The sequence below is a fragment of the Pelobates fuscus genome, chromosome 4 (assembly GCF_036172605.1).
Source record: "Pelobates fuscus isolate aPelFus1 chromosome 4, aPelFus1.pri, whole genome shotgun sequence".
NCBI classification, from domain to species: Eukaryota; Metazoa; Chordata; class Amphibia; order Anura; family Pelobatidae; genus Pelobates; species Pelobates fuscus.
In genome coordinates, this window is record NC_086320.1 from 244,127,977 (window position 1) to 244,147,078 (window position 19,102).

General features: G+C 43.6%; 1 protein-coding gene across 2 annotated transcripts in view; it reads left to right on the forward strand.

Moving 5' to 3' along the window:
* CLPTM1L (CLPTM1 like) overlaps positions 1-19,102 on the forward strand; it is a 469,239-nt gene that overhangs the window by 387,989 nt on the left and 62,148 nt on the right. For both annotated transcript variants that reach the window (XM_063452024.1, XM_063452023.1), the window contains exon 15: positions 18,688-18,743. In XM_063452024.1, the coding sequence (XP_063308094.1) occupies positions 18,688-18,743 (56 nt within the window). The remainder of the gene's footprint in view (positions 1-18,687; positions 18,744-19,102) is intronic.

Consider the following 19,102-nt stretch of genomic DNA (forward strand, 5'->3'; position numbering starts at 1 on the left):
ACATAGGACTTCAATATACTACAGTGGTAACTTTGTGAGTTCTGGTACCAGTTTGTTTACGGAGACCAGATCTCATCCTCTCTCTATATTTGTATTTCAGGATTAGGCCTTGGTTATCCACTTAACCCTTATTAGCGCAACAGGTATATTACAGTTTCTGCCTTGCACCTGATGCACTTTTTTCTAAATATTGTTAACTCTAGTTTCTGAAACTGAAATCCAGAAATTAAAAAAACATTTTTTTAAAGGGGACCTAAAATTTATAGACTACAATGGATAATGAGAATATGGTAGAGACCAACTATATCACATTGTTAAAAGATTTTAAAAAACGTATTACAAAATGGAAGGGATTGGAAATATCCTGACTAGGAAGGATAAATGTAGCAAACGCTTATCTGTTTCCCAAATTAACCTATCTGTTTAGAAATATTCCCCTTCGGGTTAAACTACATTCTTAAAGATTTTCAGAAAACAATAGTAAGAACCAAGTATAGCTCAATGTATCCTATTTAAATCAACTGATGAAGGTGGGGTTTCCTTTCCATATATAGATATGTTCCATGATTTAACCTGTATGATAAGCCATTTTCTAGCATGGGATGATCCATTGTCTAAAATAAAAAAAACAAATTGGTTAGCAATGGAGCAGTCTTTGAGCAATTGTAAACTTTATTATCTATTTTGGTGTGACCGAGATCAAATTAAAAGTTTAAATATTTAATATATCCTATTATAAATAGGATTTGTACTACGATTGAACAGGTCAAGAAAAAATGGAAGATTAAAAAAAAAAAAAAATCTTTCGAAATCAACTCCTATAGAATGTATAGAGTTGGCTATTAGGAATATCAATTTGGGGTTGTGGAAAGGCAAGGCGCAGAGTTAAAATCGTTGAAAAAGAATCTAAGTTATCTGATGAGTCAGATATTATTTAGAAACATAGAATTATCTATTCAAATATTTCTCTTTCATATCGACTTACCCACATCTGATAAATATCAAAAGGCTTGGCTCTTGTAATCAAAATATTTATGGCGGTGGCCTGGAAGCCGACGGAGATGGCCGCCTAATCTCTGAGCTCCGACCCGCACGGCGACTAAAGCAGCACTAACTGCAGCAAACTCCTTCCCGATGGGGCGTAAAACGCGCGGACACCCACCAGACACCCGGGGCGGCAACCCTCTACCTCGCAAATAGGATCCCTGGACGGCTACCTCCGAACTCCGAGCAGGACGGCACGAGACTCCCAGGGCGCAAAGATGGCCGACGGCCAGACCACACCGCCGGAGGCGGACTCACGCACCCTATCCCTGGCTGACATACGGGCAGACATCAGAGCCCTCACAGCCACAATGGTCACGAAGTCTGACCCGAAAAGCACCTCAGACACACTCCATGAGGCGATCCGCGCAGAGGTCGCCATGCTGGGAACTGAAGTCACAGCGCAAGGTAACCGCATCCAGGCCTTAGAGGCTGCAGAACAATCAATGGCTGGCCGCCTAGAAGCTACTAATTTAGCCATTACCAGACCGGGTACTGTACTTGATAACAGGGGACGCAGATCCAATATAAGAGTCCACAACCTCCCTGAATCAGACGGGGAGGAAAATGTGGAGGCCACCCTCACCACCCTGTTTAAAGAAATATTGGGCCTAGATGCACCGCCCACCATCGGATTCGATAGGGCTCACAGGGCGTCACGACCAAGGAATATTGATAATTCACCCAGAGACATATGCTGTCTGCACGAATTTAAACTTAAAGAATTAATCATGCTCAAATCCCGCTCCAAGCAATCCTGGCCGTTCCAAGGTGCTGAAATAGCCCTCTATCAAGACCTGTCGCCCCTCACGCTGGAGGCGCGCACGGCCCTCAGACCGGTGACCCAACTCCTTAGAAACCGCAACATCCCTTACAAATGGGGCTTCCCCTTTAGCCTACTGGCCCGCCATGACAATGAGTGGGTACCCATAAGATGGCCGGATGAGGTGCCAACATTCCTGAGGAGACTAGGCCTACCACAGGTGGAGGTAGTAGACTGGATCCTACGGCCGATGGAACCTCACCCAGGCCCACCGGCGCAAAGAGCTGCACGACGCCGCAGAGATGATTCACCTCGTAGGCCACCTGCACACAGACCCCGCAACCAGGCACAACAAGCTGACTAGAGGGGATGCCAGTGAGACAGGCTGTCTGGGGGCTGCCTTGACCAGCGGCGCAGAGGCATCACCGAATATCAGACCCGCTCAGATAAGTACTCCTCCACTTCCCCTGACATGCACTGACTTGCAGCCCATAACTGCTGACCTATACCGCCCCGGACTCCCCTCACTACAGTACACGATGCGAAGCCTGACCCTATATGAACTGTAACCACATCTTAGCAACACATTCACCTACCCGATGGAACCAACGAAGCTCACCCCCCATCAAGGGCCTGACCCCGCTGCCCCCGCTGAACTGGGGATAGGGGCCAATGGACGCTTATTGGGGTGGGGGTATAAGGGGGAGGGTTCCCAGCCAGCCTCCGACCCTCACAGGCTACCGGAAGACCGAGGGGTGGTAAAACAAGAACACCCGAGTACGGCGGCAGGGAAATGCTCCATACCGAAAGGACACACAGTTGTGGGATGGGAACCCAGGAGCGGGGAGGTGGGAAGGTGTCGGGGGAAGACTGTCACTAACTACTTGAGCTGAAGGGAATGCTTGGGAGATGTGTGGTTATAATGTGTAATACTGTATGTACTCAGGATAGAGCAAGATATATAGGCCACGTGAGCCTCGGGGAGGCCAAGTGAACACACCGACCCCACCCACTGTAGCTGATGACCCCTAGCCAACACACAGTCACGCTCATATTCTTAACCACTCTCACCCTGGTGACGCTGCCAATACTCAGCATTCATACCCAATGGGAGCGCTCCAGAACACACCCCTCTCCTCTGATGGGCAGGTCTAGGGGGGGAGGGTGCGGAAGGGGCAGACTCAGTAACAAAGAGGTGAGGGGCGGGAGAAGAGGGGAAACAGATGGGGGGGATGGAGGGGGGGGAACAAACGACAAGGGGAGGGGGGAGAAAAAAAAACTATCTGAGATCTGGATGTCCTGCGCCGCTGGTGGTGGAGACCTACCACAGCGTGTAACTAATGGCGACCACTGGGATCCCAGAGGGAGGGAACATAATCAACCCTAACCTAAGCTACATAGTGCTCACTCACAGCTACACAACAAGTGGGCAAGGAACCATACCTGACGACACAAGACTTACCACTCCGACTCGGCATAGGCCACAACCCGAACCAGGCCTGTGTATACCTAGACTACTGAGGGAGCCAGGACCGCAGCTGCTCCGGTACTTACCGTGTAGTGGTACGGCCCTGGACATCCACCCAGTTACACGGGACCCCACCCACCATAGGTAAAACACGACTACAAACTACGTGAGGGACTCTCTACCCACCCACACTGACACATAGTTCACTGACCGAGGAAAGCCATATAACCCAGCCTGCTATAAGACAACACACCACACCTGACTTGGATACAGGACACTCTTACGCAACACGGCACTTGGCGCGCTCCGCGCCTGCCTGGCGTGCTCCGTACCTGCCCGGCCTCCCCTCCCCCCCCTTTTTTATTTTTATTATTCTCCTCCCCTTCCCTTTCTCTCTCTTACCTTCCCCCCCCCTTCCTACGCCCCCACCCCTACCCACACCCGCAGCTGGTGCTCCGGGGGGCACTGGTCCCTAGTCCACGAGGGCATATAGAGCCCCCCCCCGCTGGCGGCTCCTGCAGAACCATATATATCTGATCGGACGCATAAGGATCCGGAATGGCATATTCGCCGGCACCCTTGATCATCACGATGCAGAACTGCAGGGGACTTAATGCTCCAGAAAAGAGGTTGCACCTCTTACGGGACCTCAAGAAACAACATGTCTCAATTGCTCTTCTACAAGAAACCCATCTGAAGGCAGATGCAAACTCACTACTTATAAGCCTACATTACCTGCTGAACTTCTATAGCAACCACCCCACGACGAAAAAATCAGGCACTGCTATCTTGATCGCTGCTAGCCTCCAATTTACAGCTGTGGACCAGCTAGCCGACGCGGATGGCAGATACCTCTTCGTCAAGGGAGTCATGGCCGGTAAAACTTATACGTTTGCAAACTTGTACGCCCCGAACTCGGGACAGGCCAGCTTCATCCGCCGCACGCTGAGGAGACTAGCCAAATTTACAGAGGGAATCCTGCTACTGGGAGGCGATCTGAATGTCCCACTGGACCCTCTAGCGGACTGTCAGGGTACCTGTGGTCTCTACCTCCGAAAGAGGTAGAGACTTAGCTGTTCCTCCATCCAGACGGTCTGATGGCTCCCTTCCCCGTGGTCTATCCGGTCATGCTAGGCCGGCCGTGAGGGAGTGACTGCCTTTTACAGCATCTAGGCAGGAAGTAGTCATCAGGACACTCCCCCGGAACAACCTGTCAGTCAATTGCTGCAGGACCAATCAGGACGTCTTGGAGGCGTGGTTACTGCTCTGAACAGGGTATTTAACAGAGCTTCTTTCATTAGCTCATTGCCCTGTCGTGGTTCTAGCTTGTTCTAGTCACTCAGTGCTTGTGTATTCTATTATCCCTTTTGGTTTTGACCCGGCTTGTTTACCTTACTCTGCTTATCTCTGTTACCCTTGATTCGGCTTGTCTCTCGCTTACCTGTCTTCTGTTACCCTCGACCTCGGCTTGTCTTTGACCATTCTATACTGTACTACTTACGTTAGTCCGGCCATTCTAAGGTCCGGTATACGTATCTGGCTACTGTTTGTACTCTGCGTGTTGGATCCCTGTCCCGATCCTGACACGGACACATCCATGGGACGGAGCAGCACCCCGGATTCGACCCTGAAAACAATCCGGAAAGCCCTCAGACACCTTAGACTCATAGACACATGGAGGGCACTCCACCCCACAGACCGAGACTACACCTATTACTCAACATTACACCGTAGATATTCCAGGATCGATTATATACACATACAACAGGAAGGACTCACCTACCTGAGAAGGGCAGAAATCCATCCTACCCCTTGGTCCGACCATAGTGCGATGCGAGTGGACCTGGAGTTGCCACTATACCGCCCAGCCAGGATGTCGCGGAGACTTAATGGCGCACTCCTCCAGGACGAACCGGCGAGGGCACTCATCGCCGAGCACATCCGCCGATACTTCGAGGAGAACACCACAGACGAACTGTCGGACATGACTATCTGGGAAGCGCACAAGAGCGTCTTGAGGGGGCACCTCCTACGTATGGCTACGCAGAAAAAAAGAGAAGCTGACAACCAACTCAGGGACCTAGCCCAACAGATAGCAGACCTAGAACAGCTGCATAAAAGGACCCAACAGGACCTGACCTATAGAGACCTGATCACCAAGAGGAAACAACTCACGGACCTTATCGCACAGAAGCACACGCGGCAGACACACCACTCAAAAGCGTTTGTCTACAGACACGCTAATAAAGGGGGGAAGCTACTCGCCCAAATGCTTAGGGGCCCTCAGAAACAGGCTCAGGTACACACCCTGCGCACCAGACGGAACACACTGACGCAATTCCCGGAGGAAATCGCGGGCGAATTTAAGTCGTTCTACACCAAACTCTATAACATCCCAGCAGCAGACGAAAATGACACTGCCGCGCAGAAACAAATCAATACCGCTAGTTACCTACAGGACTTCACCCCAGATGCCCTTACACCGGAGGAAGCAGAAACCCTAGACGCACCGGTCACCGAAGAGGAAATCAAGGCCCTGGGCCCAGACGGATTCCCGGTGGAATATTACAAGAAATTCGACACAGACCTAGTACCGAAACTGGTGAAGGCACTGAACAGCCTGCGCGATGGCGCGCTGTTTCATAGGGAGTCACTGGCGTCGACGATCACGGTGATTCCTAAACCGGGAAAAAATACGGAACAAGTGGGCAACTACCGCCCGATCTCCCTCATCAACACAGATGTAAAACTCTTCTCCAAGGTAATCTCACTTCGATTTCAAACCTATATGCCTAGACTGGTCCACCCCGACCAGACTGGCTTCATCCCGGGCAGAGAGGCCAGAGATAGCATGCTCCGCCTTTTCGTGATCCAACACCTAGCAAAACACCTGAAGAAAAAGCTGCTTCTGCTGTCCACGGACGCAGAAAAAGCATTTGATCGGGTGGACTGGCATTTTATGATGGAAACACTGCGGAGAGTTGGAATTGGGGAAGGGATGCTGACGTGGATCAAAACGCTTTACCATCAGCCGAACGCCAGAGTCAGGGTGAATGGAGCACTCACGGATAGCTTTGCAATCAGGAATGGAAACAGACAAGGCTGCCCACTCTCGCCGCTCCTATTCACGCTCATCTTGGAGCCATTCCTGGACAGAATTCGAAATAACCCCCGAATAATGGGCCTCACCCACAAGACTCAAGAACACAAAGTAGCCGCTTACGCGGACGACATGCTGTTCTTCCTCGACGAACCCCTCGAATCGATCCCAGAGCTAATGAGAGAGTTCCAGACATACGGTGCCCTATCGGGACTTAAGCTTAATCTACCCAAGTGCGAGGTGCTGAATGTTACGGTGCCGCGTGAGGAGTGCGCCACGCTGAAACATAAATTCCCCTTTCGCTGGTGCCCAGAATACATGACGTATCTTGGACTCCAGGTCACGCCCGAGGCGAAGGACCTATACACACACAATTACGCACCCCTTCTGGCAGAAATCCTTGACGACCTCATGAAGTGGACACACAACCACATCTCCTGGCAGGGGAGGATAGCGGTCGTCAAAATGAACGTCCTACCCAGAGTACTATACAAGTTCCACACCATACCCCGCACGGTCCCACCAACATTCTTCAAAACGCTAAGAACTGCAATCCTCAAATACGTATGGAAAGGGGACAGAGCCAGGATTAGCCACGAAAAACTATGCCTACCCAAAACGTGGGGGGGACTCGCCCTGCCGGACTTCCACAAGTATTACCAAGCAACGATATTACAACGCATCAGGGAACTACACGCGGTCACACCTGACAAACGGTGGGTTTCCCTCTGCCGGGAACTCGCGGATGACCACCTCCACCTATTCATCTGGCATAAGGAGACCGCTGCCAGAGACGACTTGGGAGACGACTCCCCCATCACCCAGACGCTCAAAACATGGACCAGACTAAGACAGGCACCCTATATCTCACCCACACCAAGCCCGCTGATTCCAATCACCCACAACACCAATATAGGAGACGGGATACCGCCGTCCGCGTGGCCACTGACTAACCAGGGAAGATACATACCTCTACACACAGTGATCACGGATACGGGGCTGAAGACGTAACAAGATATCTCTGAGGTCGAGACACCCACGTTGATGCACCGTTTTCATTATGCCCAACTAAAGCACTTCTACCATAACTTGCCGCACAAAAACAAACTACATAGGGACCTGACGTGGTACGAACAGCTATGCTTCCTGACACCAGACGCGGACGGCTCAGTCTCAATCCTGTACCAACGCTTGGCAACAGGGGAGAGAAACAGGAAGGATATGTTTCAGAGGCAATGGGAGGACATAACGGATAAAACATACACGGAAACTCAATGGGAACAAATACTCTTGTTACAACATAAGAGCTCATCTAGCTCACACTACCAGGAGACAAACTACAAGTTGATCTCCCACTGGTATCGCACCTCATCCCTACTGCACCGAATCAACCCGGAGGTACCGGGCACCTGTTGGAGATGCGGACATGGACCTGGAACCCTCAAACACATCTGGTGGGACTGCAACGGACTCAAACCGTATTGGGCGGACATCGAGAAAGAAATACGAGCTGTACTGGGAGAACCCACAGACCTGACAGTGGACCTGGCCTTGCTACATCACACCGAAGGAACGCTCTCCGCCTACAAAAGGTCGATCCTCAGGCACCTACTAAACGCAGCAAAGGTGCTGATACCGCTGCATTGGAAAACAACACACCCACCGATGATTGGACAATGGAGACGCAGAGTGGATGAGATACAAACAGCTGAATCTACGATAGCACGCTTACTAGGGAGACAGGAGAAACACGCAGAGCAGTGGAGACCCTGGTATGTGTACCGTTCGCAAAACGAGCCTGCCGACTAGAGGGGAGAGGAGATGGGGGACCAGGGCTCACCGATGGCGGTACCGCTGCACCTACTCCCGCTTCGCCCACCCTTGGCCTAGAGTAGGGAGGCCTGGCGGGTCGGAGCCTAGCTAGATTCAGGCGGGAGCAATATCAAGACGGTGCCGGGGGGAACGGGGGAGTGGAGCAGGGCCGACAGGGGTTGGGGGACTGGACACACCCATATCCCCGAACGGCGACTACAATGGTCCTACACGACAAGGAACTAGACCGACAGACGACGACACACTACACGAACACATACCAACACTTTCTACCTTACTGGTAAAATTGATTGCTTAGATCATGACAAGCCTGCATATGACATAGCCCGATACATAACTGGATTCTACCTGATCTTGCATGACCGGAATCCACAAGACGCACCAATTTATAGCCATCCCCTAAGATAGCCTAAATACACTGCAAATGGGCGCAGACCCGGGAACAACTAGCAATGGGGAAAGACCCGAAAGAGAGTTCAATCTGTTTATCTAACCTAAGTGCACTTAAGCGAGACTCCTACACCACAAACGCAATAGGCATTGAGGTGAACCCCTAGTTACGGTTCGCCACCACTCTACCTACTGCAAAGTTACCACTCACATAAGTTACCAACCGGATCCCAGGATCCACAACTTGTATACAGTACAAACGAAATTAGCCATTAGAGCTAGGGTTCGTAAAACTGTGTACCCATCTTCTTATCTCTTTATCAATGTGTGTTATTACGCTTTACTAGATTACGACAATATGGCTGTTTTAGGTAGGAGTGTACTAAATTTCGACTTGTTAACTTTGATTTGTATTACCCCCACAGTGCCTCATTCTCTTTTCTGTATCCCATAATATGATTGCCATAATAAAAACAAGATTTACAAAAAAAATAAAAATATTTATGGCTACAAAATTATGTGTAGCTAAAAAATTAAAAACTACTGGTTCAATAAATTGGGGTTCTGTAATCGCCCAGATTGAATACTAACACAAAATGGAAGGAGGGTTTTTGCATGGTAAATAAGATTCTTGTAACTTCAAAGAAATATGGGACCAGATTAACCAATCAAATTAGCAGCAATGCCCCCATTGATGGGATTGTCTGCTCATGACCTGCCCCGAGCCTCCAAATGACAATAAAACACAGTGGTGACAGATATGTTGATAGTGGATGAATGTGCCGGAGAGAGTCTGTATTTGACTATTTTTTATCTATTGCTAATTTTTCTGTTTCCTATGTTACTGTAAAACTCAAAATAAGTTTCAATAACATTAAATGATTTAGACAAAAGAAGAGAAGTCGATGTTGTATACTTGTCACAGACATGCTGACTTATATCTACATACTTATATTTTTCAATATCATATTCTTATGTTTAGGTATTTTTCCTTACTTTTGATATAATGGTACATTTTGTATTCTTTTCTTGTACCTTGAAACTTAATAAAAAAAAAAAACAACCTATAAATTCATAAAACAGTCTCTTGTCATGTTCTAAAAAGCAGAATATCAATTCCACTTTTACCTGGATGTGAAAGTGACTTTGATAGATAATTGCTTTGAACTATGGAATACAAGAGTATGGATAACCATTTTGTTAATTTTGAAGGCAGATTCAAAGCAGGGGAGGTTTCAAAGTCCATGGTCACACTTGGATAACAGAAGCCATACACCGGACATAAGGTTAACAAAAGAAAATAACTTCTTTAACGTTAAAGGACCACTATAGTGCCAGGAAAACATACTCGGGTGCCCCCAACCTCAGGGTCCCACTCCTGTGGCGCTGAAGGGGGAGAAAGGGGTAATCCCTTACCTTTTCTCCAGCACCGGGCTCCCTCGGCGCTGGGACTCTCCTCCCTCTTCTGACGTCCCTGGCTGAATGCGCATGCACGTCAAGATCCGCGCGCGCATTCAGCCAGTCCATAGGAAAGCATTCTCAATGCTTTCCTATGGACGCTGGCGTCTTCTCACTGTGAAAATCACAGTGAGAAGCGCGTAAGCGCCTCTAGCGGCTGTCAATGAGACAGCCACTAGAGGCTGGATTAACCCATAGGTAAACATAGCAGTTTCTCTGAAACTGCTATGTTTACACAAAAAGGGTTAAACATTAAGCTAAAGTGGTCTGGGTGCCTATAGTGGTCCTTTAATGTTTATTCTCTGCAAGCAATGGCTATTACCTTGACAGAAAAAGCTTTAGCTGCACCAGACGATATTTTCAAAGTAGCAATTTGGGGTTTTTACACAGCTGAAGCAGCTTTGAGGCAGAAGATGTTGCAGGCATCACTTAACCCCTTAACGCCGTTACGGCGTTCCATGCCGTCGCGCTTTAAATGGGCTTTAAAGCCGTTGCGGCGGCATGGAACGCCGTAACGGTTTAAGCCCCCAGGAGCCAGCAACTACTCACCTCCGCCGCGATCCTCTTCTGGGGGGCTGCCTGAGAGCCCAGGCAGTCCCCCTCCGGCAAATGAGGCCCTCGGGGGCCATGTGATCGCTCTCAAAGAGCGATCACATGGCCCCCTATAGCTGGCTATGGATCTGCCAGCAGGGGGACTGTTTGAAATATCAGACAGTCCCCCTGCTGGTAGGAGGTGTAAAAAAAATTAAATAAACATGTTTACAAATAAATTAAATATATTTTAATATATATATAATATGTATATATATTATATATATAATATATATACATATTATATATATGTAACGTCATGCAACGTGTATTTTAATATTAATATAAGTATATAAATTAATATTAAAATACACTTAGAATGACGTTACATATATATAATATGTATATATATTATATATATAATAGATGTACATATATATTATATATAAATACGTATAATTAAAATAATAAATAAATAAAATAATAAAATAAATAAATAAAATATTGAAACAAAATTTAATATAAATTATATATGCATATGTAATTTCATTCTAACTGGATTTTGTTATTAATATATATATATCGGTAACAAAATACACTTAGAATGACATTCTATATATATCTATCGTTGTATAAAATACAAATAACCGCAAATATATATATATAGATAAATACATATAATTACAGAAAAGATTACATTAGTATACACGTAGAATTTAAATACCTATAAATGCATATGTATTAAAATTCTACGTGTATATTTAAATAATCTTTTAACGTAATTATGTGATTTGATTAATTAAAATTTGATTGACATGCCTGACAACACAGGGAGAAAGTGCAGAGAATTTAATTCGCAAGCACTATATTTGACCCTGTAACTCTCCAAGACACCATAAAACCTGTACATAGGGGGTACTGTTTTACTCGGGAGACTTCACTGAACTCAAATATTAGTGTTTCAAACTGGTAAATTGTATTACAACAATGATATTTTAAGTAAAAGTGACGTTTTTCGCATTTTTTACAAGCGAACGGCACTTTTATGGTCTATATTATTGTTGTAATATGTTTTACGGTTTTAAAACACTAATATTTGTGTTTAGTGAAGTCTCCCGAGAATAACAGTACCCCCCATGTACAGGTTTTATGGTGTTTTGGAAAGTTAGAGAGTCACATATAAGGCTTGCATTTCATTTTTTTCACATTTAAATTTGCCAGATTGGTTATGTTGCCTTTGAGAGCGTATGGTAGCCCAGGAATGAGAATTACCCCCATGATGGCATACCATTTGCAAAAGTAGACAACCCGAGGTATTGCAAGTGGGGTATGTCCAGTCTTTCTTAGTAGCCACTTAGTCACAAACACTGGCCAAATATTCTTTTTTTGCTTTTTTCACACAAAAACAAATATGAACGCTAACTTTGGCCAGTGTTTGTGACTAAGTGGCTACTAAAAAAGACTAAACATACCCCACTTTCAATACCTTGGCTTGTCTAATTTTTCAAATGGTATGCCATTATGGGGGTAATTCTCTTTCCTGGGCTACCACACCGTCTCAAAGGTAACATTACTAATCTGGAAAATTTCAATTTGAAAATGGAACGTTCTATATTTGACCCTGTAACTTTCCAAAACACCATAAAACCTGTTAATGGGGGGTACTGTTGTACTTGTGAGACATCGCTGATTACTAATATGCGCATTTTTTTGCAGTAAAACCTAACAGTATTATGACATTCACAGCTAAAATGGCAGACGGAAATACAAATTTAAAAAAAAATCTTATTTTCTCACCTTTTTTTTATTTTATTCATAATAAATTATGTTCCATATATGAATAGTTAATGATAGATTAAAGCCCTGTTTCTCCTGAACAAAATGATATATAATAAGTGTGGGTGCATATAATTTGAAAGAGTTGAACAGTTGAACAGTTGAACAGACATATAGCGCAAATTCCAGTTTTTGTTTACATTTTGTTTTGATCAGAACGTGCACTATTGACTCCGTCCTGAAGGGGTTAAATAGGAAGAACTGACCTTCCCTATTTGTCACTGAATTTTGCTAGATCCTATACTGCTTACTTCTGTTATGCTACAGAAAAAAACAAAACATTTTGACTTGATGTAAATTATGTTTTTGATAGTATTAGAGGCATTACAAGTTTCCCTACATATTTTATCAAATATATACTTTTGCATATCTGTTAAGACTGACACTCTGACATGGTTCTGCACTTTTAAGATACTTGAGGACAGGATTGGACTTTTTTTTATTAAATCCATTGGATATTACATTTATTTACTGATAGCTGAATATCCATATGTACTATTTGTAATACTAAAAATATAATTGCAATAAGTAAATATAAGTTTATTTTTTTCTGTCATATGGTGGCAGTACATGTGGGTTTTGCCCCTTTCCTGTGGACAAGCATTTAACAAGATTAATTAAATCAACAAACCCCTCCCCCTTGCCCTATAAAAGGGCTATCTGGCAAAACCATTTCATTTCTTGTCCTGAAAGGGAAGGACACAGCATCTGGAGGGTGAGACACACAGGCTGCTGGTCTGGGGGATCTGGTCCGAGAGCTGTGCGGGCGGTTAGCTAAGAGACCATGCTCCTTCAGTTATGGTTACGGAGCAAGTGGATACGTTGCCTTTTATGCCGAGAGGGTTCCGGCGAGTACTTCCTGTTGGCGGTCTTGAGGCACAAGTACAAGTGATGGAAGCTGCGCACAGTGGTGGAATGCATGCCCGGGAGGTGATGCGTTCCACCAAAAGTTCCGGTGGCGCAAATGCCCATGCGCATACCAAAACTTTATTTAAAAAAGAAAAAAAAAAGCCGCAAAATGTGATGCTTGGCGTAGATGAAGCTTGGATGCTTGCCAGAAGTGGTATGCCGTGTCACCAGCCCCCCACATGGCTCAGAGGCATTTTGAGGTAAGAGTAATTAATCTTTCCTTCAAAATGATCTCTGTAAAAGTTTATACACTTAATTTACAAGGAGTATGAAGCTACGTGGAAAAGAAGAGGACGGAGAGTGGTAACATCTTAAAAAACAAGCTTTTATTTCAGGATGGGTAATGTTTTGGACCGCTTTCCCTATAGTAAATTTTCGGCATTTAAACTCTATGGACATAGGGCTGATATCTCCTGCAAAGACACAGTGTGTGTCCACTATATGCTCTATGTATGAGTTACTGTGAGCAGTATATGTACCCACTATATGCTCTATGACGAGTTACTGTGAGCAGTGTATATAACCCACTATATGCTCTATGACGAGTTGCTGTGAGCAGTATATGTACCCTCTATATGCTCTATGACGAGTTGCTGTGAGCATTATATGTACCCACTATATGCTCTGTGTATGAGTTTTTATGAGGGCTCAGCCTCAGTATGTGTACACACTATAGGCTCTTTGAATGAGTTTTTATGAGGACAAAACCTCTATAGATGTATCCATCTCTATGACGCGTTGATATGTATCCACTTAATGCACTATGTATAGTTTCTATGAGGACTCAGCATCAGTAGATGTACCCACTATATGCTCTATGACAAGTTGAAGTGTGGACTCCGCTTCAGTATTTGTGTTCACTATATGCGCTATGTATGAGTTTCTATGAGGACCCAGCCTCAGTATATGCTCTATTTTGGAGTTTCTGTGAGGACTCAGCCTCAGTATATGTATCCACTATATACTCTGTCGAGTTGATGTGAGGACTCAGCTTCAGTATATGTAGGCACTATAGGCGCTATGTATGAGTTACTATGAGGACTTAGCCTCATTATTTGTACCTGCAATATGCTCTATGTATGAGTTATTATGAGGACACAGCCTCTGTATATGTATTCACTATATGCTCTATGACGAGTTGATGTGAGGACTTTGATTCAGTAGATGTAGCCACTATATGCGCTATGTATAAGTTTCTATGAGGGTTCAGTTTTCGGTAGATGTACCTTCTATATACTCTATGTATGAGTTCTGAGAACACAGCCTCAGTATAATGCCCTAGGTAATAGTTACTATGAGAACATAAACTCAGTATATGTATCCTCTATAGGCTCTATATATGAGGTATTGGGAAGACACTAGATGATCTATGGATTAGTTACCAGGAGGTTACTGACTCAGTTATGTATCCTGATTAGGCTCTATATATGAGCTTCTGTGAGGACGCCGCCTCGGTATATGTATCCACATGAGCTGTGTAAACTTGGTATATAGCATATGTTGTCTAGGTATGTTTTCTGTTTGAACAGATTCAGTATATGTGACTGATATCTCCTGGCATTATGGACGGTTAAGATACACCCACAAGGTATGTGATTTCAGGGTGAACCTTTCAGACAGCTTTACTAGCAGGAGCTGCCATAACCGGAGATATTGTTTTTTTTTTTTTTTTTTTTGCTCAACGCACTGCAGAACATAATTCCTGGAGACAGGATTAACCTCTGCTCCAATCGTTCCAGAATTTGCAGTTGTCAAAGGAAAATATTTTTTTCTCTTTATGACTGTGGATGTTTGGTAGTTTTATGGTTGAGATCATAGACGACTAATACCGCATCAAAATCGGTCCTTTGTGAGCTTCCCCTGGGTAAGCAGAAGCTGTTTGGGTCTCACTTGAAGAAAATCTTAACACAATTTAGAGACTAAGAATATGCTGAGCAAATTCCGATAATTTGAAACAATAGATGACAGAGTGTGGCCTCTGTACTTTCTAAAGAAAGTAAAGTTGTGTAAATAAAGGCGATTTTTTTTTTTTTTTTTGTGGAGATCAGATGGTGCAAACAGAGGGAAACATTTCTGAAGCCGACAATTCTACCAGCAATCCATAGATTATAATTCTTATTCAAAAGAGTTTCTAGATCTCGTGTTCAAGTCAAACACGTTGTTGGTTTTCTCTCCCCTATCATAGAAGAAAGGGAGTTGGTAGCGGATCATTTTTGAATTAGATGGAGTTCCTTTCAGGAGGCTTGTCTTCCGTCTAAAGATCTTGTTGGGGATCACTACAGATGCTCTTATCTAGTCTCCATCATGTTTCGTTGTAATGGTTAAGGGAGAATCCGCAGATTTCGGGGGTTTAAAGCTTTGCTTCCCGTCCTTCATCTCTTCAGTCTGTGGATACGGCGGAAGGCCGTAAAGATTCATACGGACACTTGTACAAGGGTTTGATAAGTCAACCGGCAGGAACCAGAATAAGCGCTCTTTCTCGCCTGCATGCGGTCATCTTGCTGAGGTACAAAATTTTCTAGTAGATATTTCAGCAGTTCAATTCAGAGGGATTGACAATGACCTAGCCATCAAGCTCAGGAAGGGAAATTGGAATCAGAAAGTTTGGTCCTTAGGTCCATGTCATTTTTACAGTCTGGAGAGGAAAATTGGTGTTCCAGACATGGCCCTGTTGGCAAGCATTACAAAAACAAGGTTCCCCAAGTTACCTCCCTGTTCAGAGCAGGTCCATTGGTGATAGATAACTCTCATTGTAATGTAATGCGTCTTTCTTCTGCTTATGCTATTTCCAAGTTGTCTTTGGAAATTAGGGCTGTCGGAGCCTTATCCTGGTTCTTATTCCATTCTGGCCACACAAGGTTCTTGTTCCCGACGTCCAAAAAGATGGTCTCCACACAGTGGTAACTTCCAATCTCGAACGATCTCATGATGAATGGGAATCTACCCTAGTGGTTCTGTATAGGTTCAGATTAATGGCCTGACTACTGCTAGGTTACTTCTTCATCATCTAGGTCTGCAAGAAGATAGATTTGGCTGTGTTGCTTTGATCAACTAGATTTCCTGTTTTGAAGGTCTACTTTCTAATAAGGGTCAGGTTTTTTATTGGTGTTGGGCTCAGGTATTCTGGCCATCTGTTTGTTATCCTCCAATAAAATTTACAAGAATACGGTGCTTCCTGCAATTCTTTGTTTCAATTGACTCAGACGAGTGAGTAGGTTGGCAGTTTTCTCCCGGTGGTCTTCAAGTTCCGGTTTCTCTCACAGCTCTTTACACTTGGGGTATTGGCTGCCTCAGGGGCTCTTGTTTCCTCCAGTGGACATCTGTGAGGCACCGTCTTGGGCTGCCTTTCCACATTTTCATTAAACTATACAGGCTAGAGATGTTCTCATCCTCTGAAACTGCCTTTGGGCGTAAAGGTTGCGACCTGGGGTGACATTGGACCCGCCCGGGTTGGGGATCTTGCTATATACCACATGTACTGCCACCATATGACAGAAAAACCAGAAATTTTTACTTACCGTAAATTCTTTTTTCTTAATATGATGGCAGTACAGCTTCCCTCTATCTATTTTACATTTTCTTGATTACAGTATAAGTTTTATCTGTGTTTTCTTTCTTGCTACACACTGAGGTAGGTTTTGCCGGATAGCCCTTTTATAGGGCATGGGGAAGGGGTTTGTTAATTTAATTAATCTTGTTAGATGCTTGTCCACAGGAAAGGGGAAAAACCCACATGTACTGCCACCATATTAAGAAAAAAAGAATTTACGGTAAGTAAAAATTTCTGTTTTCTTTTATTTATAAGTTCATATAGATTGGCATGAGCGATTCTGTAGATCAGGAAAAATTCATTTTGAACTACTTTTCTTTGTATGCCTTGACTATATTCATATATATTATAGACACAATTGTGAAGAAATGTTTATTTTTGTTTTTTTATTCTTTCGTATTTTAGAATTACAGAAAATGTATACCACAACATATTACCATTTTTTTTTAACAATATTTAAAATGTATGGGTGCACTAAATGGGAAAGAGGGAAGTTATGGTTCATCAAAAACACAGCAACATTTCTAAAAATTGTTCTGGTACTTAAAGGGACACTATAGTCACCTGAACAACTTTAGCTTAATAAATCAGTTTTGGTGTATAGAACATGCCCCTGCAGCCTCACTGCTCAATCCTCTGCCATTTAGGAGTTAAATCCCTTTGTTTATGAACCCTAGTCACACCTCCCTGCATGTGACTTGCACAGCCTTCCATAAACACTTCCTGTAAAGAGAGCCCTATTAAGGCTTTCTTTATTGCAAGTTCTGTTTAATTAAGATGTTCTTATCCCCTGCTATGTTAATAGCTTGCTAGACCCTGCAAGAGCCTCCTGTGTGTGATTAAAGTTCAATTTAGAGATTGAGATACAATTATTTAAGGTAAATTACATCTGTTTGAAAGTGAAACCAGTTATTTTTTTCATGCAGGCTCTGTCAGTCATAGCCAGGGGAGGTGTGGCTAGGGCTGCATAAACAGAAACAAAGTGATTTAACTCCTAAATGACAGTCAATTGAGCAGTGAAATTGCAGGGGAATGATCTATACACTACAACTGCTTTATTTAGGTGACTATAGTGTTCCTTTAAGGGTTGCAAAACATTACAATAAGCTTGGTCTTTAAAACGATGAGCATTATTAAAGGAACACTATAGCCACCTAAACAACTTTAGCTTAATGAAGCAATTTTAGTGTATAGATCTGGCTTCTCAGGTTTCCCTGCTCAATTCACTGCCATTTAGGAGTTCAATCACTTAGTTTCTGTTTATGCAGCCCTTGCTACACCTCCCCTTGCTATGATTGAAACATCCTGCATAAAAAAATAAATTTCAAAAAATGGTTTCACTTTCAATCATATGTAATTTACCTTAAACAATTGTATCTCTTTCTCTGTAAATTGAACTTTAATCAAATACAGGAGGCTCTTGCAGGGTCTAGCACGAAATTAACATAGGGGATAAGAAGATCTAAATTAAACAGAATTTTCAATAAAGGAAAGTGTTTAGGAAGGCTGTGCAAGTCACATTCAGGGAGGTGTGACTAGGATTCATAAACAAAGTGATTTCAATCCTAAATGGCAGAGAATTCAGCAGCAAGACTGCAGGGACATGAATTATACACCAAAACTGCTTAATTGAGCTAAATTTGTTTTAGTGACTATAGTGTCCCTTTAAGCAATTTTTGTTCCCTTTAATCATAGGTTTTGAAAAATTAAGTAGAAATGATAAAATATAAATATGCAATAAAATGTTTGCTTTGTTAATAATGTAATATTAAACATTTTTCTAAGATTACACTTTTATTTTATAGGGGTTTACGCTTTTGGATTTCTTTTTATGCTGCCCCAGCTCTTTGTAAATTATAAGGTAAATGTGCATTGTATATTAATCTTTTATTATAGTTTTTAAACTTAATAGTGTAAAATTCACCTACAATCATACTTTTGTTCTGTTCTACTCATTTCATGATTTGCCTGATGCCACTGTTGTGCAGTCGCAAAAATAAAAACTATATTTTGTGGTGGAATTGCTACTGTTTTGAACAGTAAAAAAGGATGCAATATCGGAGTATTGTTACCTGGAGACGGTTAGGTCCTCAAAAACAACATACAAAGATACACCTAAATAAATGTAATTATAGACGTAAAAATAATAGAAAGAAAAAATAAATTAAAATTAAATAGTAAAAAATAAATGTAACAAATCCCCTATTTCCTACTTTAATG